Below are 23,729 nucleotides of genomic sequence, written 5' to 3' on the forward strand. Positions count from 1 at the left end.
AACTGAAGCCTCCTTCCCAGTCCCTCAGAACCCACCTCCCTTCTCACCTCTCCTGCCCCCTCACTCCAGACATGCACACAATGACCTCTACAGAACGCTCAGCAAAGTTCCCCAAGTGTCTCCTTGGTCTGCTCGTGTCAAGCCCTCGCACCAAAATTCTGTCTGGCCCTCCTCTACCCCTGCGTCCCCGTTCCCCTTAGGTTAAATGCCACCCCCTCCAAGAAACCTTCTCCTTGTCCCTGGGGCAGAATCTAGTTCTCCTTCCTCGAGGCTCCAGAATGCCTTTCTGTCCATCCCTGTCTTTTCAGCATTTCTTCCATAGTGTTTACATTGATTTAGCACATCTGTCCTCCTCTCCTTCTCTGAGCTTCTTACAGGCAAGAAATCTGTCTGACTGACCTTTCTTCTTGATTGGCCGACACAGACTGGCACACAGTAGGTGGTCAACTAACAATGGTGAAATGAATGAATGAAACTGCTGGAAGGTTATTAACACACCACACCTCAGAAGAGTGAGGTCACGACCAGGGGAACATTGATCACAGAGATGCTCGGATGCACTCAGGCTCACCCCGGGCCCTTTAGAATGATTGATGATGTTTTAAGATCTTTTCGTATCTCTAAACTTCACTGACCCCTTACCTCCTCCCAAATCCCCAGTCTCAACGCATCCTGGCCTGTGTTTTTAATGCGTCTTGCTTTCTGTAAACCACTAAGTGACTTCAAAAGCTCAAGTTATTCCCCAGACAGAACCATAGAACCCATCTCCTCTGTTTACTCCTCATCCTGTTTAAGGTTTATTATTTAATGTCATGAGGTTTCCTGTGAATGCATTTTTGAGAGGACACTCCTACTGTGGTCTGAGAGCTCTGTATGCTAAAGGGTAATGTGAGAACACCGCTATGCAAGATGTATCTTCAAAACTCCTCAGACTTGGCTGCCAAAACTCACTTTACGGTAACTCTTTACAGATCGTCTTAAACTTCACATCCATGGATTTGTTTAAAAGCCGCCTGTGCTGGTATGACTACGTGGAGGTCCGGGATGGTTACTGGAGAAAAGCCCCCCTGTTGGGTGAGTTGACTGCAGAGAGCCTTAAGAGGGGCGCGCTTAGATGCTCTCTGCGATGCTCTTAAATGTTTGGAAGGGGCCATCCACCAGTCACAGGAAGCTCTCACGGGTTGGTGTCGTTGTAAAACTCTGAACACTCCATTTGGCCGCACATGTTAAAAGCTTTTAAAACTGTGAATACTCTTTGACCCAGCCGTTCCACTTCTTGGAATTTATCCTAGGGAACTAATTAAGGAAGTGTGCAAAGCTCTCGCTACAGGGACATTCACTGAAGCAGGAAACATTGAAAACAATTTAAATATTCAACAGTAGGGGTTAGATGAATAAATTATGATACATCTCTTCCATAGAAAACTATCCAGCCATTAAAAACAAAGTTGGACTATTTATTGATAGAGAAAGATGTTTGTTGTATGTTGCTATGCAAAAGGTGTTGCAAAATGGATATGCAGTAAGATTCTGTTTTAACAAAAGCATATATATTACGAAGCACTGCAAAATCAGACGCCTTCAGGGCTGCTTTCCATAGGGTCGCACAGAGTTGGACACGACTGAAGCAGCTTAGCATGCATGCATGCATTGGAGAAGGAAATGGCAGCCCACTCCAGTATTCTTGCCTGGAGAATCCCAGGGACAGAGGAGCCTGGTGGGCTGCCGTCTATGGGGTCACACAGAGTCGGACACGACTGAAGTGACTCAGCAGCAGCAGCAGCAGCAGGGATAAGGTTTAAATGAGAGAGATGGCATTGGTATAATAAAGTAAGGAGTGGTGGGGAGTGTGGCAAACTAAACAGTAAATATCCTGACTCGAGTTACCCAAAGCAAAATTACTTAAAACAATCATGCAGGCTGGATTCAACTGGAAGGAACCATTTTGTGACCTACAATATAAACATTAAGTAAAGTTAGAAATATAAATAAATAACCGTGGTTATTTCAGGATGATGGATATAAAATTTATTCTCTTGTTGTTCCTGGTTTATCTAATTCTTCTCTGATAAAAATGTATTCTTTTGGGAAGATGAACAATACATGAACTCAACAGTACATGAACTCATGAAAAGGCAGGTGGGCCTTTGAGTAAGAGGCAGTGGGCAGGTGGCATAAAGAGAAAGGTCAGTTCACTCAGGATTGATCACCAGAAGAGAGATCTCTAAGGGTGACCAAGGAAAGTTAAGGTCATATAGAGGCCTGATGGCATCGGTGTCAGGACAATGGACATGGGGACTTGTTTGGCCCAGGAATGTCAACCATGGTGGAACCAGAAAGAGGAGCAGAGCCTAAGGAGTCAGTTGGGAGGGTCTCCGCTGAGAGTGGGTTGTTTATAGATGGCTGTTCAGGGTGGGCTTCTGAGGTGGACCACTCTTAAGTTCTCTGTGCAAACTTTGTCCCTGGCAGATCTTCACGTGGGCAAAAAGCCATACTTGTGATGCTTCCAGTGACTGGGCCGAGTGTGACAGCTGACTAAAGATGGAAGCAGGAAAGAGTGGAGAACGCTAAGGTGGGGAGTTTCCCTGCCAGACCAAGCCCAACTTCCTGTCAGATTCCGGAATAGCTCAGGAGAGACAGGGATGGAAGGTCTGGCTGGACCCAGGGGGCCTGGCAGATACTAAACTTCCATATGGCCAAAGGGTTTCAGCCAGATCAGCTACTGCTGGGAAGGGCACACAAGTCCTCTCAGTCCAGAGGGCCATGAGCTTAACTTCCTAGAGGTACAAATAGGTAGGAATTTGTGTCCTCTGGAGTGGGAACATAGCCAGAGCCGGCTTTGAGTGGAGGGTGCCAAGTTATCACTGGTAGGGGGTCAGTCAGGTAGTTGGTGGGCCAGGAAGGCAAGGCAAGAAACTGATTCCCAGGCCAGGCACAGACAGACAGGAGTGTGTGCACTTCGGGACAGATGAGTTATGCCACCCGATGGCAGGGTGGACACTCTCTGGGTTTCTGCTTCCTGTCCAACGTGAGCAGACGCATTGTGTATGGGGAGGCGTGGCTTTGTAGGTAGCACCGATTGGGTGCAACAAAATAAAAACAGAGGGCTGCTCTCCTGGCCGCAGAGGTTCCAAAACCTGGCTGCACCCCAGCATCAGTGGGGAAGATTTCTATGAGATTCCTGGGAAACTGTTGAATCAGGATCTCCACGTGGTGGGTCAAGGAATGATCCCACTTACCAATAAATATTTGTGCATGTGTACTTGTCTGCTACCAAATACACAGAAACGGGCTGCAAGGGCTCTCAGCAAACTAAAGAAGGTGGTTGCCTTGGAGAAAGAAAGAATGGGGAGGGGGTAACCTCCTGGTTTGGTTTGTGTACTTCTGGATTATTTGGCTTTTTGATAAGAATGCATCCAAATATTCCATAATTGAATTAAAAAAAAAAAAAACGCTGTGTGGGAGGAGTTTCTTGAGAACGTGGAATCGTGTGGACCTTTGAGTCACTTCATCACACACCTTCATGAGAAACCCACACTCCCCAAGAGCAGGCGGACTCACCAGGGCCTCACAGCCTGCTAGTGGCTTGAGATCAGTTCAGAACTTAGAAGTCCGCTGATGGGGTGAGGGGACTGTAAATCTAGAAGGGACTCCCCATAGGACTGCCAGATAAAAATGCATGATTCGTTGTTTATCTGAAATTTAAATTGAACTGGGCTTCCTGTATTTTTGTTTGCTAAATCTGGCACCCCATACCCCCTAGGGAACGTGATAGACTTGAAAAGCTCAGGAGGGGGGACGTTCTCTATTCCTAAAGTTCCCTGGAGAGGGCCAAGGCACGCTCCTGAAAATGGGCACAGACAGAGGGATTTCCAGCCACCCCTTGAACTTGAAACAAGAATTTTCTCACTACAGATCCTGGGAACTCTGACCACACGTTCATTGATTCGATGGGGCTTTTGCTGTTCGTCATTGTCAGTGATGGTTTTTGTGTGTGGGTTTTTTGTTTTGCTCAGATTTTACACTTTTGCAGTGAGTGTGTGTAGGTATTTGTGTGTGTATGTCTGTGTGTGTGTGTGCCAAGTGTGCTGCAGCCAAGGCATGGCCCAGCGCCTGTAACCGTCATTCTTCATTTGCAGGAGTTCTCCTTTGCCAACTATTTGGCCTGCTCTGATGTTTCCAAATGCAGTTGTTAGTGAACTTTTGTGTTTGGAACAAGTGCATTGTGTGGGCCGAGCTGGTCCCTGGGAGGGGTCAGTGCCATGAAATCTGCCGGGAGGAGGCAGGTCAATGCCCCTTTGGCAGGAGGGAGAGCGGATTAGAGCGGATTGTGAAAGTATGCATCTTGCTCTGAAAAACTGTGCATTGCATATTTTCCCAGGGCAGTGTGTGAAACTCCAGGCATAATGGACGCATAACTTTTTATGAATGAACCCTTTATGACTCCCCATGGAGTCCTCTTGTAGTGTCCTCATCTGCATTTCCTCTTCTTGATATCCTTATTAAACTCCTCCTCCAAAGGCGGGAACCAGAGTTCAGTTTAGGAATTTGACACTTTTTCTCTCATCCAATTTCTCTCCAGCCTGTTAGTCTCCCTGGGAGGAGGCTGTTTGGGTCCCGGCTTTTCACATCCTGATTAAAGGGAAATGTAAGTAGATTGAGAACATTTCACGCCTGCTTAAAGGTAGCAGATTCATTTTTTCAGTTTCGAGGGTCACTGATGAGTTTGCACCTAGAGAGGGGAGAAAGGTGGCTGCACAGAACTCATCCAGTAACCTGAAATGCTGGCCTATTAATTGGATTCTCCTCCCTTCTTTCTGCTGGAGGAATTACTCTAACAATGCACTTTTGTATGCAGAACCATCCTTGGGCATTCTGTACCACCACAATGCGCACAAAAGCCTTTTTCCCCACTTTCCCTGAAGTGGGGAGGGAAGTTCAGAAAGGCCAGGCCGGCCAATCAGTGTCGCGTGGCCCCACTACTGGGGGCTCCCTGGATTGGGGCAGCCTCCCAAATGAGCAGAACCCATACCACGAGGCAAATTGGCATGCCTGGCATTGTCACAGGCTTGCTCTATGGTTTGAGTCTTTGATCGTCATTCCAATGTGTCTGTTTCCAAACTGGGAAATGGGAATAGTGATTACATTCCCAGAGAACAGATTTGACGTCTATTGATCCAAAAATGTACAGTATTTAGAACCAAGTCCTAAACAGAGATGTTCCTTTGGATGGTGGGTGGCAGTAATGGTGAGCATGATGAAGAGGGTTAGACTGGGGATGAAGGTCAAGATCTCAGGCTGCTAAGGTTCAAATCCTGCTGCACTTACAATCTTGAATGTGTCCCAATGTGCTCAGTCGCTCAGTCGTGTCTGACTCTTTGTGACCCCGTGGACTGCAGCCTGCAAGGTCCTCTGTCCATGTAATTTTCCAGGCAAGAATACTGGAGTGGGTTGCCATTTCCTACTCCAGGGTTACAACCTTGAGTATAACTTAAATTGAGTATGGTAGTAGTGGTTTAGTTGCGAAGTCATGTCTGACTCTTGTGACCCCATGGACTGTAGCCTGTCAGGCTCCTCTGTCCATGGGATTCTCCAGGCAAGAATACTAGAGTGGGTTGCCATTTCCTCCTCCATAAATTGAGTATAATTCAACTCAAATTCTCCAAGGCTCAGTTTTCTCAGAAACGAGATTAATAATAGCACCTACTTCAAAAGGTAGTAGGGAGACAGATAATCTATATAAAGTGCATAGGACAGTGTCTGGTATAGATTAGCTCGATTTAAAAGGGAACTTTTATTAGAACCATTACTATGATGGTAAAAGTCTGGTGACATCAGTCTAGGGACAGTGTAGGAGGTTCAGGTTAAGAATTGCAAGGTGATTTGGGGAGATTTTGCTTAGAAATAATTTGTGATTTACTCTACCAAGCCTAGCTCTGCCACGGCCATAAAGGGGCTTCCCTGGTGGCTCAGTCAGTAAAGAATCTGCAATGCAGGAGACTTGGGTTCAGTCTCTGGTTCGGGAAGATCCTTTGGAGGAGGGCATGGCAACCCACTCCAGTATTCTTGGCTGGAGAATCCCCATGAACAGAGGAGCCTGGCAGGCTGTAGTCCATGGAGTTACGAAGCACCGGACATGACTGAGTGACTAAGCACACGAGCACAAGGCAGTGAAATCCAGCTGAGCCTGTAATTCCTACCTCCTCCCGGATAGTGGAGCAGAGGCAGGTTGTCCTGCGGCCCCAGGGTGGTGCTTCAATCTCATCTGGTTGGGTTCTTAGGCAACAAGGAGGTGGAAGTCCCTCTCTCTTTTGGAAACATCCCCAGCAGCTGTGACAGCTGGGATTTTAAAAGGAGGAATTTGGACTTGAAACTGGGTTTGGCTGAGAAACCGTTCTTTTTGTGAACCAGCATTCAGAGGCTCTGTCTCCTCCTCACTGGTGAGAAATACCTCCCCAGGTTTACATGTTGTTTTCCAAAAACTAATTGATACTAATTGGTGATGCTGAAGGAGCCATTACTGGAAGTGTAGAAGCATCTGATGGATTTTTCCCTGCTCAATTCTCAACAACAGTTTCAGCTCATCTTATTAAGCTCCCCAGATCCAAAAGGCTGCAGGGGGCCAGAATTGGAAGGTTAGGAGCCTTCCAAGACACTTGCTCCTTGGAAGAAAAGCTATGACCAACTTAGACCAGCATACTAAAAAGCAGAGACATTACTTTGCCAACAAAGGTCTGTCTAGTCAAGGCTATGGTTTTTCTAGTGGTTATGTATGGATGTGAGAGTTGGACTATAAAGAAAGCTGAGCGCTGAAGAATTGATGCTTTTGAACTGTGGTATTGGAGAAGACTCTTGAAAGTCCCTTGGACTGCAAGGAGATACAACCAGTCCATCCTAAAGGAAATCAGTCCTGAATATTCATTGGAAGGACTGATGCTAAAACTCCAATCCTTTGGCCACCTGCTGTGAAGAACTGACTCATTGGAAAAGACCCCGATTCTGGGAAAGATTGAAGGCAGGAGGAGAAGGTGACAACAGAGGATGAGATGGTTGGATGGCATCACTGACTCGATGGACATGAGTTTGAGCAAGTTCCGGGAGTTGGTGATGGACAGGGAAGCCTGGTGTGCTGCAGTCCATGGGGTCGCAAAGAGTCTGACACGACTGAGCGACTGAACTGAATTGAACTAGGAGCCTCTACCCTCTGTGTCACCCCTAAAGATTGTTGACCCCCGTTGGCCAATAGCAAGTGTCTTTTATTATATAGTGGCTTTTATTCCTCCCTGTCTCACTCCCACATTTCTCAGAAGGGCAATAAGAGGATACCCATTAAATACCTGTCAAGTGAACTTTAAAATGGTTTTTGGAGATGAAATTCACACACCATACAACTCTGCATTTAAAGCATGCATGTCAGCAGTGATGGCATGCTCACAGATTTGTACAGCCATCACCACAGATTTAGAACATCTTCATCAGCCCTCAAAGAAGACCCATGCCCATTCACAGTCATTCCCCCACAATGTTAAATGGATTTTTGAGTGATTCATACTGTTAGCACTTGGCAAAACCATGCGCTTTCCATCCAAATAGACCTTGACTAGTCTGTGTTGTGAGCTGATCAGTGTGACTTAGCTCACCTCCCACCCCACCCCCATCTCTAGTCTTGCTGTGCTGCTATCCTTATATGGCATTGGAAGTGATAATAGTCAAGGAGAACCATGCTCTGGGAAGGCCTGACCTTCCCCCTTTTCCTCTGTAAAAGGTCCAAATTTCATAGAATGTATTCATTAGCTTAAAAAATACACATTTTGGAGAAAGAAATGGCAACCCACTCCAGTATTCTTGCCTGGAAAAGTCCATGGACAGAGGAGCCTGGCGGGCTGCAGTCCATGGGGTTACATGACTGAGCATGTGTGCAGGAGGGTGGAGGGAGATGGGTTGGTAGCAATAAAGTGGGAGAACTAAAAAAAAAAAATACACATTTATTTGCATTTTCAATAACGCAAGTTCAATAACAATTAGGAACCCCTTTGCATCAGATAGTAGGAACTTAATTGAAGTCAATTTGTGTTCCTCCTCCTCAGAGTGCCAGTAGGGGGCACACTTTGTGCCAGGGGCTGGTGTCCCAGGGGCATCTGCATTGCTATCCCAACTGGCATTCCTGGTTCGACCTCATCCCCCTCTGGTCTCCAGTCCTCTGGCATCTAAGTGGCTGTTGTGCCTTATCCTGTCTCAACTTCTCCAGCCCCATGTAGATCAGTGCCAAGTCCACATCTCCCTAGAAGACGTTCTATGGGAGGCATTCAATGGCTGTCCAGGCCCTCTGGGCCATGGGAAAATTCCTTCTATCCCCTTCCCAGGAGTCCTGTTGCTGCCATCCTTTCCTGCTTTTCGTGAAGAACTCTGCCTGCCTGTCTCCTGCCCTAATGTCTTAAGAAACCCTATAGACACTCCTGTTCTGAGCCCAGGTCGGACATGGGGGATCCAGGGTCTTGTTGCGCCTCAAGGCTCTGCCAGGAACTTACCCCGGGGGCACAGCTCTCTGCTTCTTCCAACTCCTTAAACCTCCCTGGGGCATCTATCATCCTTGTCCACCTGGGGCACCAAGTCTTTCCAGAGGTCCCATGACGCCCTCTCCAATTCTCTGTCCCCCTAGTCCCCTTGCTCCTCTATCCCAGGAATCTTTCTAAGACAACAAGGGGAAGGGAATGTGCTCTTATGCACTGTGTACTTTCCTGAATTTTTGGTGTTGTGACCAGACTTGTGGAATTCAAAAGCCAAGAAGATCTGATCACATCACCTTGTGTCCTCTGGCAACCCTTCCTGGGGCAAGGAAGGTATAAGGCATGCCCCTCAAATAGAAGGCTATGTATGTAGTAGAAATACCAGGGGGGACCCTCATCACTCGCTCAGACCACCACCCCACCCCTGGCCTTGCTGAGACGTCCTCCTCCCCCTCAGCACTTGTCATGACCCCCTGGCAGGGGAGGGGCCACATTCTGGGTATTCGGTTGATTGGCGTCTGAGACTCTCCGGAAGGAGGCACACCGGCGGTCACTGGTTCTATTCCAGCTTTTCATCCTTCAGTGCTACAGGATGAGTCAGTCACCCGGTGAGGACTGCTCCCCTTGAACCTCATCTGAAGCAGCACTGCCTGCTCTCTCTGTCTTTCTGCTTCTGCTGAGCCCCCTCCTTGCTGTCTGCCAGCAGCCTGACAGTTCTTTTCCCTTTCCCAGGTAGGTTTTGTGGCGACAAAGTCCCAGAGCCCCTCATCTCCACGGATAGCCGGCTCTGGGTGGAATTCCGAAGCAGCAGCAACATCCTGGGCAAGGGCTTCTTCGCGGTATATGAAGGTTTGTTCAGGAGGGGAGAGGCCGCCAGTATGGCTCCTGACGTGCCTCTGTCCTTCCCACGCAGCCTGTGCCCCTTCCCACCCTGGCCCGGGCAGCAGCTGCCGGTGCCATGAGGGTGGGGTAGCCGTCGTCCCCTTCCCCCATGTCTGGAAGCAGAGAGGCCAGCTGGGCTCCCTTCAGCACAGGCTACCTGTCACTACCCTGCTCAACCCCATTAGAGTTCAGCGGGGACGGTGTTGGGGACTTAGAGAACCCTGGGGAAATGCAAGCCACCTCTGAGGAGCTGTATGAGGCTGAGCAAAGAACCCAACCTCTCTGAGTTTCATCTGTGAAACGGGGACTTTGGACAACGTCCAGGAATTTCCAACTGATTTCTTGGAAGGGTGGTGGTTGAGGAAACCAAGAGGTCTGGGCTCTAGGCAGCTGTCACCAGGGCAATTCTGCTTCTGTCTATTCTACATATTGGGTCTCTCTGGCTAAATAACCCTGTGCCCTCCCTCCCCCAGAGGAAAAGTCCCTTAGGGACTTAGATTGTAATTTTGGAGAGGCCTAAGTTTTTGTTTTTTAATATTTATTTATTTGGCTGCACCGGGTCTTAGTTACAGCATGTGGGACATTTTTAGTTGTGGCATGTGGGATCTACTTCCCTGACTAGGGTATCAAACCTGAGCCCCTTGCATTAGGAGCTCAGAGTCTTAGCCACTGGACCACCAAGGAAGTCCCAAGTTTTGTTTTTATAAAGGAAATAGCATGGGTGTGCGTATGTACACATCAGTCTCTACCCGTGGCCCTCCTTCTCTGCATCAGGGTTACAGGGGGAAGTCAGATGTCACTGCTGCTGGGACCCCTCCCTCAACACTGCCCCACCCCCCATACCCGCACACTTGATTGGAACTTCTGAAGGTGTGGCCCCGGGGTTCCCAGAGCTTGAAAAAATATGCCAGGTGATTGTGATGCCAAGCAAAGGTAGAGAGCCACTGCTCTCCATGGTTGTTTTCTTTATATGAGAAAAATTCAGAGTTGCAAACACAGGGAACCATGCCTTTCCAGAGGCGTCAGTCCATTGGAAATGAAAATGTTGGCAAGTGGAGCCACCTAGCGGTGTACTTCCTTAGTAAGCTCTGACGGGGGACCCCCCTTCCTCCTGGCTCTTTTTCTAAAGCTACCTGTGGGGGAGACATTAACAAAGATGCCGGTCAGATTCAATCTCCTAACTACCCGGATGATTACAGACCTTCCAAGGAATGTGTTTGGAGGATTACCGTTTCGGAGGGGTATCACGTGGGGCTTACCTTCCAAGCTTTTGAGGTGAGTACTGCTGGTCTTAGACACTGCTCTATAAAGATGAGTTTCCAGTTTGGGTTTGAAGACAGGAACCCAAGAGGCTATTTCAAGTCCAAGGCACATTTTGCCAGGACATCTGGTATCAAAACGTCTGCAGGTTTTGAAATTGCATCTGCCTCCTTTCTGAAGGCTGCTGGAGAAGGTGGGGGAATCATTGAAGCATAAGTCCAGAATGGGATCCCAGGGCGTTTTATTGACTCTTTCTTCCCAGTTTATCATGACTTAATGTCTTTTCAACTTGATTCATCCTTGCCTTACGCAAGTAGGAGACAGCTTGGAAAAGTTCCAGAACACACTTGGGCATCCTGGTTAGGTTTTTGAGAGTGATATTTAGTTTCCTTTCTTAGACTGAAAACCTTTAGGCCGAGCTGCTATCTTCCACATTGCCTCTGTTTCTCCATTTAGATTGAAAGGCACGACAGCTGTGCCTACGACTACCTGGAAATCCGTGACGGCTTCACGGAAGACAGCGCCCTGATTGGCCACTTCTGTGGCTATGAGAAGCCAGACGATGTGAAGTCCAGCTCCAATAGAATGTGGATGAAGTTCGTGTCCGACGGCTCTATCAATAAAGCTGGCTTTGCAGCCAATTTTTTCAAGGGTATGAATTAGCAGTTGTTTCCATTTTAGACACAGGAAGAGGTATTGCCCCCCGGCCTAAGAATCACTACACCCGCAGACCTTAGCACCAAACAACGCTCCCTACAGTGGGGAGGCAGCGATCCGTTTATGCAAAGAGCTGTGCATAGATTCCCCAGTAGAGAGAGTTCTCCACTGACTCAGGAACAGGCTTAGTCTTGGCTTCTGTCTTTGTGGCAGAAAGTTTTGCTGCTGTGCTTGGAAATTAGGTTTATCGGTTTACAAGGTCAGCTTCATGAACCTTAGTGCAACTGAGCATTGATAACAATTTTTGTTTGTGTAGTCACTATCATTAATTGAGCACCTATTGTGTCAGGAACCACGCAAGGTACTTGATTTACACTATGTCACTTAATGCCCTCGATCAAGGTTGAAAAAGGCAGGCTCAGGGTTGCTCAGATAGTTAAGCAGCAGACCAAGAATCTAGTCACAGTCTGACTCCTAAACAAACTCTCTCCAGAACACTGCCTTGCATTCCCTGATATGGGGTAGAGAGGCAGCCCAGGTCTTTAGCTCCTGAAGCATCAACTCCCAGCCTGCAAGTCTACACTCAAGTGGCAGGGCTTGTGGGGGAGACTGAGAAGGTTTGGTGCTCAGGAAACAAATATCCATGCTGCATTAGGGACTGACTGCTCTCCGAGTTCTTGATAAAATCAGGCCCAGAGTGGCATGGGAAGACCATCATTCCTGGCCCCAGCGGAACAGCTTCCTAAGACTCTTTTGAATGGACAGGTCTGCCTTCTCCACTCTCAGCGCCCTGGAATTCCTCAGACCACTTGCTAAGAAGCAATATAGGATATTCCGCAGTGCCTTTGGGTTGGGCACCCACCAGCACATCAGCAGCCGCTGAATGGATATATCCAGTCTATAACTGGGGTGACCGATCAGTAACTCCTTCCCACTTCCCTCCTTTCCCGGGCTTCTGGCTGCGCTGACCCAGAAATCCTGGTCCCTTCCTTACTGTGTCTCCCCATCTGCCCCCTTTCTATCCCCTTCTCCCAGGTTTTAGGTGAGCAGATGGTGTCAGAAGAGCCCATTTCCAGCTGTGTGACCTGAGCCGGCATCCCTTTGTCCTTACTGAAGCCTCAGTGTTCCTCTCTGTAAAACAAGAAGGAATCTGCCCATTTTCCCCAACCAGCTGTGAAGCCCCAATGAACTAATGGCTGTGGAGACACTTCATAAGCTGAAAAGTGCCACACGAGTGTGTGAGAATGTTATTTTTTCCTGCTTTGAGGCATCTGATGACAGCAAACCAAAACAGCAAGAAGCATAGCATTCTGAATTACTGGAGGCAAAGTTAAATACTTTCCCAAGCAAAAACAAAGCAAAAAACACAGAAAAAACAAGCCATAGCACGTGTATTGCAAATGTAGTTAGGTTAGTGATCACAGTGGAAAGAAGAATGTGGGGGGTCTTAGTAGAGATCCCAGGAAAGTCATAGCCCCCGCCCCACCCTAGCCCAGACTGCCCCTGCTATCTCCCAGCCTGGGGACACCCCCATCTGACTTAGTAGCTACAGTGGCTGGGTGGTCTTCAGCAAGTTACAAATCCTTTCTGAGCCCCAGTCTCTCCACCTATAGAAATGATACTACTAGTTTATCTCAGAGTTATTGTCAGGAAAAAATGAAATGGCATTAAGTGAATAGACATGGTATCCTGTTTAGTCCTGTTAATTGTGTTTGCTAAGGAAGGGATCTCTGAAGTGGTTATTTTTTTCTCTGGAAAAAATGATGTGACCGTTTCTTCTTGCTGTCAGTTTTTTTTTTTTCAGGTATCAGTTTTTTATCGATGCTCTAACAGATCACCACAAATGTGATCATCTTACAGTTCTCAAGGTCAGACTTCCTTGCCTTTCCCAGCTTCTGGGAGGAGGCGCCTGCACTTCTTGACTGGTGGTGCTTTTTGGTCTTCAAGCCAGCAAGGGTGGCTGAGACCGTCTCAGGCTGCATCATCGACCTCGGTCTCCATCGTTGTTTCCTTTTCTGACTCTGATTCTCCTCTTGCTACTGTCAGTTGGAAGGACCCTTGTAGTTACTGTGGGCCCACCAAGCTGATCCAATGTAGTCTCCCATTTCAAGAACCTGAATCTAATCACATATGCAAAGTCCTTTTTGCCATGTAAGGGTAAGGTGACACAGATTCTAGGTTCCAGGACTGTGATATGAATGACTTTGGGAGACCTCATTTTAGTTAACCTGTCACCCATAATCATGAGGTTTTATTCTAATTCTCTTGGTCCTAATTCTCCTGTCCTTCTTCTTCCCTGATTTCCCACCCCCAGGTCTTAGGTGTTGGGACTTCTTTGCAGTAAGATAACTGACAACCAGTTGGCACTGGTCCACCCACATCTCATTCCTGGTTCTACTGATGATCAGCATTATAATTTTGAGAGGACCAGCTAAAATCGAAGGGCTTCCAAATTGAACAAGTTAAAATAGTGTGCCCAGTTAAATTCAAAATTCCGATAAGAATGATCTTTTTAGTGTGTGTCCCAAATATTGCATACTGTACTAAGAAATAATTGTTCATCTGAAATTCAACTTTAACTGAACCTTCTGCTTTTTTTTGTGGCAGCCCTAGTGGAGATGACTGGAGAAGGCAATGGCACCCCACTCCAGTACTCTTGCCTGGAAAATCCCATGGACGGAGGAGCCTGGTAGGCTGCAGTCCATGGGGTCGCAAAGAGTCAGACACGACTGAGCGACTTCACTTTCACTTTTCACTTTGATGCATTGGAGAAGGAAATGGCAACCCACTCCAGTGTTCTTGCCTGGAGAATCCCAGGGACGGCGGAGCCTGGTGGGCTGCCATCTATGGGGTCACACAGAGATGGACACGACTGAAATGACAGCAGCAGCAGTGGAGATGACAGGCATTGCAATGGTGGGGGGGGGGTCCTCTCTGTGATGCTAAACCAGTTTGTAAGGGACTGAGTCGAGAACCTTGACCTGCTCTGACCAGCTGTGATAACTGGCTCTGTTTTGCTGGTTAGAAAATGCCATCTTCTCCCCACTCCACATTTAACATTTATTCAGCAGTCATCAAACTGTGTGTCAGGGGCTGTGGGACAGAGGAGAACATGGTCATTGTCTTCAAGAACTCAAGCTGACCAAGGGGACCTGTAAGCCAATGGGCAGTGATGTTGTGTGAAGTGTGGACATCGGAGGAGGGTCTCACTCAGTGTGGGGGTGGGGTGAGTGAGTACCCAGACAAGCTACTTCAAAGACATTTCAGTTGGCAGACATCCTTTTAGATGCCCATCAAGGTGTTGAGGCCCACGTACACTAACTTAGTGCACAGTTAAGACATCTTTTTTGAGCTTGTTTTTATGTTAAGAAGGGCCTCAGAGAACCACTTTTAGAAAAGGAGAACTATACAGCATTGACCTTGACCCTGAGTCTTCAACGAAGAGCCAGGTCTGGTGGAAGCCTCTTTGGGACCTGTCTATTAAAGGAGAAAGAAAAGACATTTGTTGAGTGCCAGAAGCTGCATTAGTTACTTCCCTTTGTCTTCGGAAAAACTGCTTGCTTGGTGTTATTACCCCCATTTTAAAACAGAAGAAACTGAAGCTCTAAGGAGGCTGAGCTAGAACTAGACCCCAGATGTGTAGGATTTCACAGCTCACTGTCTTTCCTCTACAGAGACCTGAAAGCCACAGGAAAGTAAAGTGAAGGGATTTGAATTTTTCATTTGATTTTGATGCTCATCGCCTTTCTGCCTTCTCTACACGTGGGAGTATAGGGAAAAGGGCCCTGGCTTCAGCCTCTGCAGTGTGGGGTCTTGTCCTGCCCATGCCCCTTCCCCACTCCCCTTCCCCGCTCCCCGCTCTCAGGCAGGTCAGTTTTCCTTTCTGAGACTCAATCCTGCCTGCTTTGTCCTCCACTGTATTCCCAGTGCCAGACCCAGAGTGAGTTCAATAAATACTTATGGGGCAAAGGATGAATGAATACGGCTCAGATTCTCACTTGTGGATTGGGCTTCTTGCTCCCTGCTCTGCCTACCTTTCAGGGTTCCCACGAGGATGAATGGAGCCAGAGAACACAGTGCAGAGCAGTGCTGTCCAACAGAAATAGGAGGCGAGCCACAAATGCAGGCCATGGATGTAACTTTAAACTTTCTAGCACCCACCTTACAAAACACGTAGAAGAAGCAGCAGAAAGAAAGAGGCAAAATTAGTTTTAATACCATGTTTCCTTTAACCCAAAGTTAAATAAATAAACGTCAAAAATACTACCATGTTAATATGTAATCAATATACATAGTATTTTCTTAAAGTTTTAAAACTTTTTAAATGTTTTTATTTATTTATTTTTGGCTGCACGGGGTCTTTGTTGCTCAACAGAGGCTTTTTTTCCAGTGGCGCTGCACAAGCTTCTCATTGCAGTGGCTTCTCTTGTTTCGGAGCACAGGCTCTAGGTACACGGGCTCAGTAGTTGTGGTACACAGGCTTAGTTGCCCCGTGGCATGTGGAATCATCCCAGACCAGGGATCAAACTCTTGTCCGCTGCATTGGCAGGCAGTTCTTAACCACTGGACCGGACCACTGGGTCGGATCCAATGTACAAATATTGGGAGAGATTTTATGGCTTTTTTCCCCACACTAAGTGGACATCCAGCGTGTCTTACCCTCACAGCAGGTCTGAACTTAGACTAGCTGTGTTCCAAGAGCTCTGCAGTTACGTGGGGTCTAGCACAGGTTAGTAGAGGTCTGGACACAGCCAGCTCCTTTGCCAACCTTTTTCCTACAAGGCCATCAGTAGGATGTCCTGTGAGCACATAGGGACCAGGAATTCTCGCGTGTGTCAGGAATTCTCCAGTAAAAGAAACTAGAAGAGCAGCTACAGAGGCCACGCAGAGGAGTTGGACCAGCCACCGAAGCTCTGGCCTTGGTGCCAGTTGGCAGGAATCTCTGCCCAGGGCCCAGCTGGCACATGGCTCTGTCCAGGGTGCCAGTTGGCCTCTGCAGCCCTCCCCTGGTGCCAGATGGCTTTCCCGCTCAGAGCCTGCTGGCAGGGCAGCAGGAGAGCACCTCACATCCCTGCTTACTTGGGGAGATAGCGAGTGCGTTTGCAGGTTGGCAGGGTCAGTTTGGTGATACGTTCCCCACATCAAGGGTGGGAGGATCTCCCACCTTGATCCCAACATTCCCCAGTCCCAGTGCTGCGGGCCCACCATGGAGCGTTTGATGTAGGGGGTGGGGGGTGCTGGCTTTCTTCAAGGTGCCTTAGAAGCTTAGGGATGTGCCCTGCTTTCCCTTTCCTTAACTCTCTCTGAAATAGCTTTGGGATCCTGCCTGAGTCATCTCATTATCTAACCTCAGAATGGTTCCTTCTGTCACTGGTACCACTTGGAGAAGGCAAAAAAGAGTCAAAATCCCGCTCTGCGAAGCTGGTACCTGGTTCAGCCTCTTCTCCCACCACACTTCCCTACTCCCCCAAATTTTCCTGGGGTTCTTAGTCTTGACCACTATAGCTCAGAGCAGGCACGAGCCTGTTGACTTCAAGTAGGTGCTACTTCAGTACAGTGGGAGGTGACGCAGAGTACACCCAGGCCCACCCCTTCAAGGGCAGGGCCCTAGTACACTTCCATGCCACCCACCCGAGTTGGAGCAGGGGTGGAAATGGCCAAACATCCCATCACCCTTCTAGTCTTCAGGAGAACTATACTCCCTCTGCTTAAGTACAAACCCAGCCCACCAGCCTCTTGCCCTCCACATGGCTAAGGATGCTAGGAGACTTAACAGTGGTCCTCCTTTCTTGCCTATGACATACGTGTGTCCTTCCGTGGCCATATCATATTCTGGCATTGGTCTCCCCCCATCCCGGCCACCCATCTGGGCCCTTTAACTTGTTCTAGGTTGATGGGCTCTTTCCGTGGTTCCTGTTTTCCTTCCTCCTATGCCCTCCAGCCAGTTTCTTAACTCTGCTATGCTGCCTTCTTGCCCATCTAGTCTTCCTTCACTGGCCCATCCTTGATGCTTTTTTCTTCTTTCTGTTCCTATCTCTCTTCCTTCCCCAGGCCCACACTACTCTACTCTGCCCTGACTCAGGGATGTCTGGCGGCCTTATCCTTTTCACTACTCCCATCATTGTGTCTCCACCCACTGAAATTTCAAAAGCAACCCTACTCTTGTCTAGAGCAATAACTACTGTGTACCTAGAGTCTATATGCTGGGTACTTTGCAGGAATCATTTTCAATCACCACAACCCTGAAACCAGGTATTATCCTCATGTTAAAGCTGGAGGAAGGCTCAGAGAAGTCAAATCACCCAGTTTATTAAAGGATTATTCACCTGGTGAATCATGCTAAAGACTGGACTCTTTCTATTTCTCATTATTAATGCTTCTCCTCATTTTATACTTTTTAGCAAATGTCTAGGAAAGTGCTTTGCCTATTATAAAGTAGTAAATAATTGTAGGATTGTAACTACTTTAGCATACTTAGTACTTATATTTGTTTGTGACTATGGGGCTTCCCTGATAGCTCAAACAAGCTGCCTGCAATGCAGGAGACCCTGGTTTGATTCCGGGGTCGGGAAGATCTGCTAGAGGAGGGATAGGATCCTCCAGCCCATCCTGGAGGAGGGATAGGCTATCCACTCCAGTATTCTTGGGCTTCCCTTGTGGCTCAGCTGGTAAAGAATCTGCCTACAACGCGGGAGACCTGGGTTTGATCCCTGGGTTGGGACGATCCCCTGGAGAAGGGAAAGGCTATCCACTCCAGTGTTCTCTCCTGGAGAATACAGTCCATGGGGTCACAAAGAGTCAAACACAACTGAGCCACTTTCACTTCACAAGGACAACTTCAACCCCGTGCCTACAGGGTGTTCCCTAAACCCAGTCATCCCTACTGGCCAACTTATTTGAGCTTTTGTTGAACCCAAGGACGCATCACTCTAAGAGCCACCACCTAAATCTGCTTCCCACTATAGGAAATGATGGGGGATTTACAAACTGTCCTTTACCCAGTGATGAGCCACCAGGTTGATGAGTGTTTTGTGCATCGTGGATCAGGGAGATTGGAAGGAAGTGAGTTTATTTGAGTTGGAGTTTTTGAATTGAAAAAAGGAGAATTGACGGTTGAAAGTTTTGCATTTTCTGCAGGACCACTGTGTTAGAAGTTGCCAGGAGTCAGAGTTTTTAACAATTCAAATTTCAAAGAACTAGAAATACTTAATAACAGTGAGAGTTCTATCTCTGGGTGTTTTCCAGCAGGGTCTGAAAAGCTCTCTACCAGAAATCTTATTAAGTGGATCCGTGCTGAAGTGGCAGGACTGGGAATCTTTTCAAGTTTTTATCAACTTGAAAATGTCCTCATTCCTTTTGTTTTATGTATGATGTGAGGTCTTGTGAGATTTTGTGAACTCCGTCCTTGCTCTGTTCTTACCTTCCCTGGTATTAGGAAACCAACACTTCTACCCACTCCCCAACCCTTTCTTCTTCCTAGATTGGGCTCTTGTTGTTTGAAGATCTCTCCGTGTCTCATCGTCCTTTCACTAGACTGCAGCTCTGTTAGGCCACAATCTGCATGCTGTTTAGGGATAAATGTACCACAAATTGATCACAGAAACTTATGATTTTTTTTCTTTTATGTCTGACACTCGTTTTGGAGACATCCAGTGCCTGAGTTTTTTCTTTCCTCAGTGGTGCAGGGCTGACAGGCTGGGGTGATTCTCCAATGAGTTCTGTGTTCTCTTTCTGGACAACACCCTGCTTGCTGCTCTTTAATTGCCCCCAGCACATCAGTGAACCCCATCTAACTCCCCTGCTAACTCAGTCTCACTGTGGCCTCTTCCTGCAGTTTCTCCTGGGAGCATCGGCTCATCTAAGAGCCAGTGTTTTCTGTAAACTTGACGATCACCCAGGACACATCTTCAAATTAGTAATAAAAATTTAACTCATAGCTTCCGGCTCTCTCCCTAGAGAATAATTATATATCTTCATCTAGGAGTGTATCTCTTTGTCCCTGTGTGTGTTTGTGTGCATGCTCGCACACACATGTGTGCATGGTCAGTTGTGTCTAACTACTTGTGACCCCATGGACTGTAGCCCACCAGGCTCCTCTGTCCATGGAATTCTCCAGGCAAGAATACTGGAGTGGTTTGCCGTTTCCTTCTCCAGGGGATCTTCCCGACCCAGGGTTCAAACTCATTTCTCTTGCATTGGCAGGTGGATTCTTGACCACTGCTCCACCTTGCTCTTGGTCCTTACCCTTTGCTTAATGTCCTGAGAAGTTCCACATTTATGGAGGGATCCCCAGTTTTATGGCATTGAAGTCGATCATCTTTGGTATGGAAGCTTTGAGATTTATTAAGGTCACAAACGAACACTGCTGATTAAACTCTTCAAAGAGCACAGTTATCCAAGTTATCCAGGCCCGATCATCTCTCAGAGGAGTCCTGTTTCCTGCTAACAGGTTATTCTCGTGTGCTGTCAAGACTCACTCGCTGCTGTAGCTGCTGCCAGTTTCTGTGGACGGGGGACTCCGTGGAAGGCGGGCACCAGGAGTTGTTCTTGTTCTTAGAGGGAATCCTGGGATGTGGACCACAATGGGGAACAGACCTGACAGTTGTTTGATGACTTAACCAGGGTCACCTTCCTCCCCAACAGAGGTGGATGAGTGTTCCTGGCCAGATCACGGTGGGTGTGAGCAGCGCTGCGTGAACACTCTGGGCAGCTACAAGTGCATGTGTGATCCTGGCTACGAGCTGGCCGCTGACAAGAAGGCCTGTGAAGGTTAGTATTGGACCTGCCAAACTGGAGTGAGAAGGGATGGGGGACAAATCTTAGGAGAAGGGGAACAGATGGAGATGGGGCAGCTGGTCGGCTGTGAAGAAACAATTGTGGGGGATGATTCACCTCCCTCCTGGAGGGAAAAACAACGCGATAAGGCCACAAACGCGAGATGACTTTATCGGACTCCACCCCAGCAACTGAGCAAATGGAATCATGGAATTTCATTTTCTTCTGTGACCATGTGAAATTCACATGATTATAAAGATGGAAAATGAAAACAAAGAATAACTGTGAGCACTTCGGTGTGACATGACAAATAATTTGCGCATTTCATTTATTTCATTCCAACCTGGCTGGCGGTGTTTCCCTTGCCACCTGCATGACTCTGCCTGTTCATGGAAGCCAGGGACATCGCATAGCTTGGTGCAAACATTTCTTAGCCCAAGTCATATGAAGTCCCCAACTATGTCCCTGAGAGGTTAAGCACAAATGCCTCATCTTCTTTTTAAAAAGCAGTAAAGACTTGTCCTCAACTCCATCCCTCCAAAACCTCAGTTGAAACAGACCAGAAGAAAGGACGTGAATTAATCAGTTCAGATTGTCTATATTTTGTTTTTGTTGATGTTATTAAAGAACAGCAGGGCTTATTGCTGCTTGGGGGAAATCGCAGTCACTTGGAACTAAAACCAAATGAATCTTGCTTCTTTTCCCTCCGTGCAGTGGCCTGTGGCGGTTTCATTACCAAGCTGAATGGAACCATCACCAGTCCTGGGTGGCCGAAGGAGTACCCTACGAACAAAAACTGTGTCTGGCAAGTGGTGGCCCCCGCCCAGTACCGGATCTCCCTTCAGTTTGAAGTGTTTGAACTGGAAGGCAATGATGTATGTGTCCAGGCTCTGATTGACTGGGAATGCTGTTGGGATGTGACCCAGGGCTGGGAACTCGGGAGGGGATCAGCAGGCAGGGAGGTGGCCTCCAAGGGTTGTGGCATTGTAGCTGGGCAGAATCTGGGGTGTTTGTCGAGGCGATTTCAACTGCACACCCTTGGGAGATGAAGTGCTCTGGTCCTCTCATCACCGATAAATCCAAGGAGAAGCAGGACAAGAGAGGAGGAGGGAGGTCTTGGGAGTGGGAGGTGGTCAGGACAGGTACGTCCCCTGAGGTAGGAATCTGGGGCTTAGTGTCCAGCTGGGAAGAATGGAGGGGGTGAGATGCATCTGGGGACCAGGGTGGCATAAACAGCCCATTCTCTCCCATGGGCAGTGGTCATGGGATGACTGCATCAGCCAGCCAAGGCCCAGGCAGAGCCCACTGCTGGACAGCAGGTCCGACGTGCCCCCATCTGCACCTTGGGCTGGAGGGATCCCAGTGAGAGTCAAGAGGACCCTCCTGCCGGACCCAGTCAAACCCATCTGCTCACTTGGAGGGTGCAGCTCTTAGGAAGGGGGTCCTGCAGGGTGCTGGGATCTGGGGGGAGGGAAGTGGGAGCCCCCGGCAGCTCCCCACAGCGCTCCTTTGCAGGTGTGTAAGTATGACTTCGTGGAGGTGCGCAGCGGCCTGTCCCCTGATGCCAGGCTGCACGGCAAGTTCTGCGGCTCTGAGACGCCCGAGGTCATCACTTCGCAGAGCAACAACATGCGCGTGGAGTTCAAATCCGACAACACGGTCTCCAAACGCGGCTTCAGGGCCCACTTCTTCTCAGGTGTGCGGGTTTGGGGGCAAGACCACAGACTGAGGGAGACAGGGTTTTGCAGGCTCCCAGCCTCAGGGCACCCGCCTACCCCTCTCTGTCCGCTGCCCGTGCCCTCACAGTCTCTGCCTCTGTCCGGGTTTTATATAGTGGTAGCTATATTATTATAGGAATGCCGAAACAAATGACCACACACTGGGTGGCTCAAAACAACAGAAGTGTTGTCTCTCACAGCTCTGGGGGCCAGAGGTCTGAAATTGAGGTGTGGGAAAGGCTGGACTCCCCCAAAGGGCTTGAAGAAGAGCCTGGGTTGTCTCTTTGTAGCCCCTGGTTCCAGTAGTGAAGTGCTGGGTGGTCTTCAATTCTTTATTTGTTAAGGGTCCTTTAAGGATTCTTAGTTGTCCTCATGGAATCAGAGGCTAAAACACCGAGTGTTTGGTGACCCATTACCGGCAGTAGGCAGAGCGAAGGGAGACACCTGAGCCCCGAGGTTATCCTTGGGGGAGGCCTGGGGGTGGAGGCTGACCCTCGGTTAGTAGGGGAGGAAGCTGCCTCAGGCAAGGGCTGCACACTTGAGGCACAGGAACCACAGTGACGACCGCAGCTAATGCTTGAGTCCATCCATGATAATAAATAAAAGCTAACAGTAGAGTCCCTTGGACTGCAAGGAGAGCCAACCAGTCCATCCTGAAGGAGATCAGTCCTGGGTGTTCATTGCAAGGACTGATGTTGAAGCTGAAACTCCAGTACTTTGGCCACCTCATGCGAAGAGTTGACTCATTGGAAAAGACCCTGATGCTGGGAGGGATGGGGGGCAGGAGGAGAAGGGGACGACAGAGGATGAGATGGCTGGATGACATCACCAACTCGATGGGCATGAGTCTGAGTAAACTCCGGGAGTTGGTGCTGGACAGGGAGGCCTGGTGTGCTGCGATTCATGGGGTCGCAAAGAGTCAGACATGACTGAGCGACTGAACTGAACTGAACAGTGACATGGGGCTGGACACTGTTCTAAGTGTTTTTTTCTTATACTAGTTCATTTTCTCCTCTCAACAACCCTGTGAGGTAAGGACACCATGACTGACTCCATTTTACAGGTGAGGCAACTGAGGCACAGAGGTCAAGGACTCCCCAAGGTCACAATAGCTGGAAGCAGAGGAGCAGGGCTGGCACTGGGCTGTCTGGCTCCTGGCTCACATGCTTATCTGCTCCACAGGCAGGAGGAGGCGTGGAGTCGTTGAATAAGAGCCCAGGCCTCCAGGTCACACCGGCTGCTTGCTCACTGAGTAACCTTGGGCACGTTAGCGGTCTCAGCCTCAGTTTCCCTACCTGTAAAATGGGGACACAGGCACCTCCCTCCTAAGGATGTGTGACAATTAAGTTAGGTAATATAGAGAGTATATGCTAAGTTGCTTTAGTTGTGTCCAGCTGTTTGCAATCCTATGGACTGTAGTCCACCAGGCTCCTCTGTCCAAGGGATTCTCCAGGCAAGAATACTGGAGTGGGTTGCCATACCCTTCTCCAGGGGATCTTCCCAACCCAGGGATTGAACCCACATCTCATGTCTCCTGCGTTGGATGTAGATTCTTTACCACCTCAGAAGCCCAGAGTATAGTATAGAGTGATTAGTGTCCATCACATAGTAAATAATTCATGGTAGCTGTTTTTTTCTTGTTAATATTATTACTAATATTAGCCTATCCTTTAGGGAGCTCCTTGGTTTGGGTGGGGAGCAGGGGTGGAGCCACACGTACACATAAAGTACTTTAGGAGCATGGGGAATATACAGGGCCAGGTCATGCCCAAGGAATGCCGCCCCAGCCTCCCCCTCGGAGAAGAATAATCAGCGTTGGGGATGATCAGGGAGGCTCCCTGGCAGAGGCTCCTTTGGAGCGGGGCCCTGGGCTGTGAGGAGCGCCCCCATGTTGGTGGTTCCCCTTAGGACAGCCCGCTGATCTCCACAG

General features: G+C 48.5%; 1 protein-coding gene across 2 annotated transcripts in view; it reads left to right on the forward strand.

Moving 5' to 3' along the window:
- Positions 1-23,729, forward strand: part of TLL2 (tolloid like 2) — a 136,383-nt gene that overhangs the window by 100,240 nt on the left and 12,414 nt on the right. For both annotated transcript variants that reach the window (XM_043475679.1, XM_043475680.1), the window contains 7 exons: positions 972-1,074; positions 9,240-9,356; positions 10,519-10,664; positions 11,106-11,301; positions 19,950-20,075; positions 20,796-20,956; positions 21,597-21,777. In XM_043475679.1, the coding sequence (XP_043331614.1) occupies positions 972-1,074; positions 9,240-9,356; positions 10,519-10,664; positions 11,106-11,301; positions 19,950-20,075; positions 20,796-20,956; positions 21,597-21,777 (1,030 nt within the window). The remainder of the gene's footprint in view (positions 1-971; positions 1,075-9,239; positions 9,357-10,518; positions 10,665-11,105; positions 11,302-19,949; positions 20,076-20,795; positions 20,957-21,596; positions 21,778-23,729) is intronic.

The sequence above is a fragment of the Cervus canadensis genome, chromosome 8 (assembly GCF_019320065.1).
Source record: "Cervus canadensis isolate Bull #8, Minnesota chromosome 8, ASM1932006v1, whole genome shotgun sequence".
Lineage (NCBI taxonomy): Eukaryota > Metazoa > Chordata > Mammalia > Artiodactyla > Cervidae > Cervus > Cervus canadensis.